Source organism: Oncorhynchus masou, chromosome 31 (genome assembly GCF_036934945.1).
Source record: "Oncorhynchus masou masou isolate Uvic2021 chromosome 31, UVic_Omas_1.1, whole genome shotgun sequence".
Taxonomy (NCBI): Eukaryota; Metazoa; Chordata; class Actinopteri; order Salmoniformes; family Salmonidae; genus Oncorhynchus; species Oncorhynchus masou.
This window is the reverse complement of record NC_088242.1, coordinates 95061818-95069929: the sequence shown is the minus strand read 5'-3', so window position 1 is coordinate 95069929 and position 8112 is coordinate 95061818. Positions and strand designations below refer to the sequence as shown.

The 8112-nt window shown below is 43.6% G+C and overlaps 1 protein-coding gene across 2 annotated transcripts in view; it reads left to right on the top strand.

Moving 5' to 3' along the window:
* Positions 1-396: 396 nt before the first annotated feature.
* Positions 397-8112, top strand: part of alpi.2 (alkaline phosphatase, intestinal, tandem duplicate 2) — a 29691-nt gene continuing 21975 nt past the window's right edge. For both annotated transcript variants that reach the window (XR_010453019.1, XM_064952606.1), the window contains exons 1-2: positions 397-536; positions 5508-5624. Coding sequence is in view for 1 of the 2 variants with exons in the window: in XM_064952606.1 (XP_064808678.1) it covers positions 464-536; positions 5508-5624 (190 nt within the window). In the remaining variant the exon portion in view is untranslated. The remainder of the gene's footprint in view (positions 537-5507; positions 5625-8112) is intronic.

The window sequence follows — 8112 nt, the reverse complement described above, 5'->3', positions numbered from 1 at the left end:
GCCAGTTTGATATATGGCTTTTCCTTTGCAACTCTGCATGTGTGTGTGTGTGTGTGTGAGTGTATATGTGTGTGTGAGTGTATATGTGTGTGTGTGTGTGTGAGTGTATATGTGTGTGTGTGTGTGTGTGAGTGTATATGTGTGTGTGTGTGTGTGTGAGTGTATATGTGTGTGTGTGAGTGTATATGTGTGTGTGTGTGTGTGTGTGAGTGTATATGTGTGTGTGTGTGTGTATATGTGTGTGTGTGTGTGTGTGTGTGTGTGTGTGTGTGTATGTGTGTGTGTGTGTGTGTGTGTGTGTGTGAGTGTATATGTGTGTGTGTCCTCTCACATGTCGAGGATTACACATTTGCCCTTTGAACCCACCACATTCAGGTCATAAATGGGACCACTAACACTAGCTTCAACCTTCCTAACTTTGTTCAGATGTCCTAATGTCATTACAAAGCACATAGTACACATCATGGCGAGTCAACATACCCTCATTGGATTAATCCTATTTCTATCGGTGGATTGGACTTCATCTGTCATTCCAGGTAAACAACTGTTTTATTTGAAATATATGTATATGTTTACCAATTAAGCATTTATTTATTACGTTTATTTATTATCTGAAATGAATTTGTTATCGACGACTATTCATACATGTTGAACAATAATGAATTGAAAATATTTTTAACAAGAGAAACATAACAAAGATAATGGACAGACTTTTCTTTTTTTATTATTTTAGTAATGTATTTTTGTGTGACACAAAGTGTGACAAAATATGATAGGGACTAACGTAAATAAATGTAATGCAATATGACATGTATCACACATCACATGTGCAGTTGAAGTCAAAAGTTTACATACTCTTTAGCCAAATACATTTAAACTCAGTTTTTCACAATTCTTGACATTTAATCCAAGTAGAATATACTTGTTTAAGGTCAGTTAGGATCACCACTTTATTTTAAGGAGGTGAAATGTCAGAATAATAGTAGAGATAATGATTTATTTCAGTTTTTATTTCTTTCATCACATTCCCAGTGGGTCAGAAGTTTACATGCTACCAAATACTAATTGAGTGTATTGCCTTTCAATTGTTTAACTTGGGTCAAACGTTTTGGGTAGCCTTCCACAAGTTCCCCACAATAAGTTGGGTGAATTTTGGCCCATTCCTCCTGACAGAGATGGCGTAACTGAATCAGGTTTGTAGGCCTCCATGCTCACACACGCTTCTTCAGTTCCTCCCACACATTTTCTATGGGATTGAGGTCAGGGTTTTGTAATGGCCACTCCAATAACTTGATTTTGTTGTCCCTAAGCCATTTTGCCACAACCTTGAAAATATGCTTGGGGTCATTGTTCATTTGGAAGACCCATTTTCTACCAAGCTTTAACTTCCTGACCGATGCCATGATATGTTGCTTCAATATACCCACATAATTTTCCTCCTCATGATGCCATCTATTTTGTGAAGTGCACCAGACCCTCCTGCAGCAAAGCACCACCACAACATGATGCTACCACCTCTGTGCTTCACGGTTTAGATGGTGTTCTTCGACTTGCAAGACAAATGTCCTCCAAACATAATGATGGTCATCATGGCCAAACAATTCTATTTTTGTTTCATCAGACCAGAGGACATTTCTCCAAAAAGTTTGATATTTGTCACCATGTGCAGGTGCAAACCATAGTGTGGCTTTTTTATGGCGGTTTTGGAGCAGTGGCTTCTTCCTTGCTGAGTGGCCTTTCAGGTTATGTCGATATAGGACTCATTTCAATGTGGATATACAGTGCCTTGCGAAAGTATTCGGCCCCCTTGAACTTTGCGACCTTTTGCCACATTTCAGGCTTCAAACATAAAGATATAAAACTGTATTTTTTTGTGAAGAATCAGCAACAAGTGGGACACAATCATGAAGTGGAACGACATTCATTGGATATTTCAAACTTTTTTAACAAATCAAAAACTGAAAAATTGGGCGTGCAAAATTATTCAGCCTCTTTACTTTCAGAACAGCAAACTCTCTCCAGAAGTTCAGTGAGGATCTCTGAATGATCCAATGTTGACCTAAATGACTAATGATGATAAATACAATCCACCTGTGTGTAATCAAGTCTCTGTATAAATGCACCTGCACTGTGATAGTCTCAGAGGTCCGTTAAAAGCGCAGAGAGCATCATGAAGAACAAGGAACACACCAGGCAGGTCCGAGATACTGTTGTGGAGAAGTTTAAAGCCGGATTTGGATACAAAAAGATTTCCCAAGCTTTAAACATCCCAAGGAGCACTGTGCAAGCGATAATATTGAAATGGAAGGAGTATCAGACCACTGCAAATCTACCAAGACCTGGCCGTCCCTCTAAACTTTCAGCTCATACAAGGAGAAGACTGATCAGAGATGCAGCCAAGAGGCCCATGATCACTCTGGATGAACTGCAGAGATCTACAGCTGAGGTGGGAGACTCTGTCCATAGGACAACAATCAGTCGTATATTGCACAAATCTGGCCTTTATGGAAGAGTGGCAAGAAGAAAGCCATTTCTTAAAGATATCCATAAAAAGTGTTGTTTAAAGTTTGCCACAAGCCACCTGGGAGACACACCAAACATGTGGAAGAAGGTGCTCTCGTCAGAGGAATCCAAAATTGAACTTTTTGGCAACAATGCAAAACGTTATGTTTGGCGTAAAAGCAACACAGCTCATCAGCCTGAACACACCTTCTCCACTGTCAAACATGGTGGTGGCAGCATCATGGTTTGGGCCTGCTTTTCTTCAGCAGGGACAGGGAAGATGGTTAAAATTGATGGGAAGATGGATGGAGCCAAATAGAGGACCATTCTGGAAGAAAACCTGATGGAGTCTGCAAAAGACCTGAGACTGGGACGGAGATTTGTCTTCCAACAAGACAATGATCCAAAACATAAAGCAAAATCTACAATGGAATGGTTCAAAAATAAACATATCCAGGTGTTAGAATGGCCAAGTCAAAGTCCAGACATGAATCCAATCGTGAATCTGTGGAAAGAACTGAAAACTGCTGTTCACAAATGCTCTCCATACAAACTAAAGTTTGTAAACAAGAAATTTGTGGAGTGTTTGAAAAACTAGTTTTACTGACTCCAACCTAAGTTTATGTAAACTTCCGACTTCAACTGTAACTATTTAAGAGAGATATGTCATCTCGCAGTTTTGCCGAAGTACAGTGCATATAGTATGACAGTACTTCTTTGAAGAGCGCAAAACATTTCTACTCTTTCTGTATTAATTGTATGTTAAAGTGGTGTCTGAATTAGCAATTATATTATATTATAATAATTATATGGAGAGATGCTTTAATGCAAAGCAGCAGAAAGGCTAGTGAGAGGTAGCCTACCGTTAAGGGAGGCGAGCCGGAAACCGGTGGGTTGCTGGTTTCAAATCCTAGATGCCATTGCCTGCTGTTGTGACCTTGAGCAAGGCACTTAACCCCCCACAACAATAGCCTGCCGCACCTCTCCAAAAACCTGTTTATCTATGTACCCGTCAAAAGTTGACATACCTACTCACCCACTCAGGGTTTTTCTTTATTTTTACTATTTTCTACATTGTAGAATAATAGTGAAGACATCAACACTATGAAATAACACATATGGAATCATTTAGTAACCAAAAAGGTGTTAAACAAATAAAAATATGTTTTATATTTGAGATGCTTCAAATAGCCACCCTTTGTCTTGATGACAGCTTTGAAGACTCTTGGCATTCTCTCAACCATCTTCACCTCCAATGCTTTTCAAACAGTCTTGAAGGAGTTCCCACATATGCTGAGCACTTGTTGGCTGCTTTTCCTTCACTCTGCGATCTGGGTTGAAGTCGGGTGATTGTGGAGGCCAGATCATCTGATGCAGCACTCCATCACTCTCCTTTGTGATCGAATAGCCCTTATACAGCTGGGAGGTGAGTTAGGTCATTGTCCTGTTGAAAAACAAATGATATCCCCACTAAGCGCAAACCAGATGGGATGGTATATCACTGCAGAATGCTGTGGTAGCCATGCTGGTTAAGTGTTCCTTGAATTCTCAATAAATCGCTGACAAATGTCAGCACCAAAGCACGCCCACACCATCACACCTCCTCCACCATGCTTCACGGTGGGAACCAGACATGTGGATATCAACTCTGCCTCTCACAAAGACACGGCAGTTGGAATCAAAAATCTAAAAATTGGATTCATCAGACAAAAAGGACAGATTTCCACCTGTCTAATGTCCATTGCTCGTGTTTCTTGGCCCAAGCAAGTCTCTTCTTCTTATTGGTGTCCTTTAGTAGTGGTTTCTTTACAGCAATTTGACCATGAAAGCCTGATTCACGCAGTCCCTCTGAACAGTTAATGTTGAGATGTGTCTGTTACTTAAACTCTGTAAAGTATTTATTTGGGCTGCAATTTCTGAGGCTGTTAACTTTAATGAACTTATCCTCTGCAGCAGAGGTCAACTCTGGATCTTCCTTTCCTGTGGCGGTCCTCATGACAGCCAGTTTCATCATAGCACTTGATGGTTTTTGCTACCGCACTTGAAGAAACTTTCAAAGTTCTTGAAATTGACTGACCTTCACGTCTTAATGTAATTATTGACTGTCGTTTCTCTTTTCTTATTTGAGCTGTCATTGCCATAGTATGGACTTGGTCATTTAACAAATAGAGCTATCTTCTGTATACCACCCCCACCTTGTCACAACACAACTGATTGGCTCAACGCATTAAGCTAAGAGATTCCACAAATTAACATTTACGAAGACACACCTGTTAATTGAAATGCATCCTTGTGAAGCTGGTTGAGAGAATGCCAAGAATGTGCAAAGCTGTCATCAAGGCAAACGTTGGTAATTCTTTGAAGAATCTCAAATGTTAAATATATTTAGATTTTTATTTTTATTTTTGGTTACTACATGATTCCAGATTTGCTATTTCATAGTTTTGATGTCTTCACTATTATTCTACAATGTAGAAAATAGAAAAAAAATGTAAAAACCCTGGAATGATTCGGTGTGTCCAAACTTTTGACTGGTAGTGTACCTGGATCACCTATTGAGATGTTCCTTTTGTTAAGGAAATCAGGTGTTCAATTAGATGAAAAATGAGACTGGAGTTGGACTTTAAAAGGAACTCTTGGCACAGGTGAAGGCCCCTCTAGAAAAGGTGTATCTGACACCCAGACTGATCCCCTGCTCCAACGTGTCCTTCATCAGAGGCCTCAACCACTTTTGTTATTTCATAGTTTTGATGTCTTCACTAATATATGTAGGTGTCTTTTTGGAGGGGTTGGGTTAAAGTAAACCTTTTGGTTGGACCTTGTAGGCAAATTGACCAATAAAGTGATCTTAAACACCAATTAATATCTGACCTAAGCAGGAATCACAACCATTGTAAACCTCCAACCCTGATATTTCTAGAACCAAAGTCTCGGAGCTATTGGAACTACGTGGACTATATCATGAATAAAAACAAATGTAACAAAATGTTGATGCTCTTCCTTAGAGAATGAGAAGCATCCCAGCTACTGGAACAACAAGGGGAAGCAGGCCCTCCACAAAGCTCTGGATATGAAGCCAAACATCCGTCGGGCTAAGAACTCTATTCTGTTCCTGGGAGATGGTGAGTGAGATGGGACTAAGTGTTGGCATGATTTCCCACTATGGACAGGATGAAGGGAGGGGGGGACATGTCCCCCCCCACACTTAAAAATGTGTCTATTTATGTGGTTTAATGGCAAAACATTCAGACAAACCCGTTATGTTTTCCCACCCCATATGCAATCAGTGACCCTTGGGGCCAGGGATGGGTTATTGAATGGGCAAAATGCTTGGAGGGGAATACGCGTCGCTGAATGCTGTATGCATGTGTCAAAACACAGGTTCTACCGATACCAGGCCACCACAGACAGTTTTAAAAGGCAATTTGCTTGTAAGCCTTGGGAAGGTTACAAACATTCAAAAACACAAGACAACTCAGTCCCAAGATGAAGTTCAAGCTGCTGGTGAGGTGAACAGTATAGCCGCCACTACCAGTAGGTTGTTCATCCAGCAAGGGTCAGGGGGGAGAACAGAGCAGAGGGAGAACAGAGCAGGGGTCAGGGGGAAAAGAGCAGAGTAGGGGTCAGGGGGAAGAACAGAGCAGAGGTCAAACACAGCAGGGTGTCAGGGGGAAGACCAGCGCAGGGGTCGGGGGGGGAAAAGACCAGCGCGGGGTCGGGGGGGGGAAAAGACCAGAGCGGGGGTCGGGGGGGGGGAAAACCAGAGCGGGGGTCGGGGGGAAAAGACCAGAGCGGGGGTCGGGGGGGGGGGGAAAGACCAGAGCGGGGGTCGGGGGGGGAAAGACCAGAGCGGGGGGTCGGGGGGGGAAAGACCAGAGCGGGGGTCGGGGGGGGAAAGACCAGAGCGGGGGTCGGGGGGGGGAAAGACCAGAGCGGGGGTCGGGGGGGGAAAGACCAGAGCGGGGGTCGGGGGGAAAGACCAGAGCGGGGGTCGGGGGGGGGAAAGACCAGAGCGGGGGTCGGGGGGAAAGACCAGAGCGGGGGTCGGGGGGAAAGACCAGAGCGGGGGTCGGGGGGAAAGACCAGAGCGGGGGTCGGGGGGAAAGACCAGAGCGGGGGTCAGGGGGGAAAGACCAGAGCGGGGGTCAGGGGGGAAAGACCAGAGCGGGGGTCAGGGGGGGGAAAGACCAGAGCGGGGGTCGGGGGGAAAGACCAGAGCGGGGGTCGGGGGGAAAGACCAGAGCGGGGGTCGGGGGGAAAGACCAGAGCGGGGGTCGGGGGGAAAGACCAGAGCGGGGGTCGGGGGGAAAGACCAGAGCAGGGGTCGGGGGGAAAGACCAGAGCAGGGGTCGGGGGGAAAGACCAGAGCAGGGGTCGGGGGGGCGGACCAGAGTAGGGGTCGGGGTGAAAGAACAGAGTAGGGGTCAGGGTGAAAGAACAGAGTAGGGGTCAGGGGGAAAGAACAGAGTAGGGGTCAGGGGGAAAGAACAGAGTAGGGGTCAGGGGGAAAGAACAGAGCAAGGGGTCTGGCTGGAGAAACACTGAGTCAGTCCAGGAAATGTACCATCCCTTATCTGGTCCATAGGAGGCGTTGCGCATTGTAGCACTCATTGTTCGGCAGCAGCATGGCTCGGTTGCAGTTGTTGGACTCTGTCCTCCAGGCAGCAGCATGGCTCAGTTGCAGATATTTAGTGATATTACCTATGAGCTACGAGGCTTTTTATAGACATGTTTTGTCATTTAGCAGATGCTCTTATCGTCAGAGACTTACAGGAGAATTAAGGTTAAGTGCTGTATGCTTGGCTGTTAGTCACCAGGCCTACCTGCCACCAACTATCAATATAATACAGGGGTGTCAAAATCATTACATGCAGATTTTTGGTTTTTCTTTTAATAAAGACCTAGACAACCATGTGAGGGAGACCTTAATACATCTATCCAGGGTGGAGTTAAAACCCGTAGACACTTGACACATGATATAATAAGGCACGAGGGGGTGTGGTATATGGCCAATATACCATGGCCAAGGGCTGTTCTCAGAGCAGTAAAAATACATGGTTTTGTCATGCCCGTGGTATACAGTCTGATATAACACAACTGTCAGCCAATCAGCATTCAGGGCTGGAACCACCCAGTTTATAATGCATTGTGAAGCACTCATTAAAACATATATTACAAGCAGGATGAGGATGGAAAGGATGCTATTCTCTCTGTGTACAAACAATAGACTGAAACGATTCAAGTGTAAAACATAGTCAGAATTTATAATGACCCTTTATTATAAATAAACAATTTAACAAAATATATCAGCTTTCAACTCGTTAAAAAAACTGACTTAACGCAGTTGGTTGGATTGAGAGTTCAGCTATTTCATGATGGTGATCTTATCAGTAATATTGTTGGATAACTTTACATCACCTGCTCATGAATGGCATGTTCATGACATATAGGGCAGATGAGCAACAGGTATGATCAAGAAGGCCAGCAGCCTTACCTTTATTTAACCAGGTAGGCCAGTTGAGAACAAGTTCTCAACTATTAATTCTAGTCAGTCTATCATTTAAAAAAAAAATGTTTTATGATATCCAATTTGATATCCTGTCTTTCATT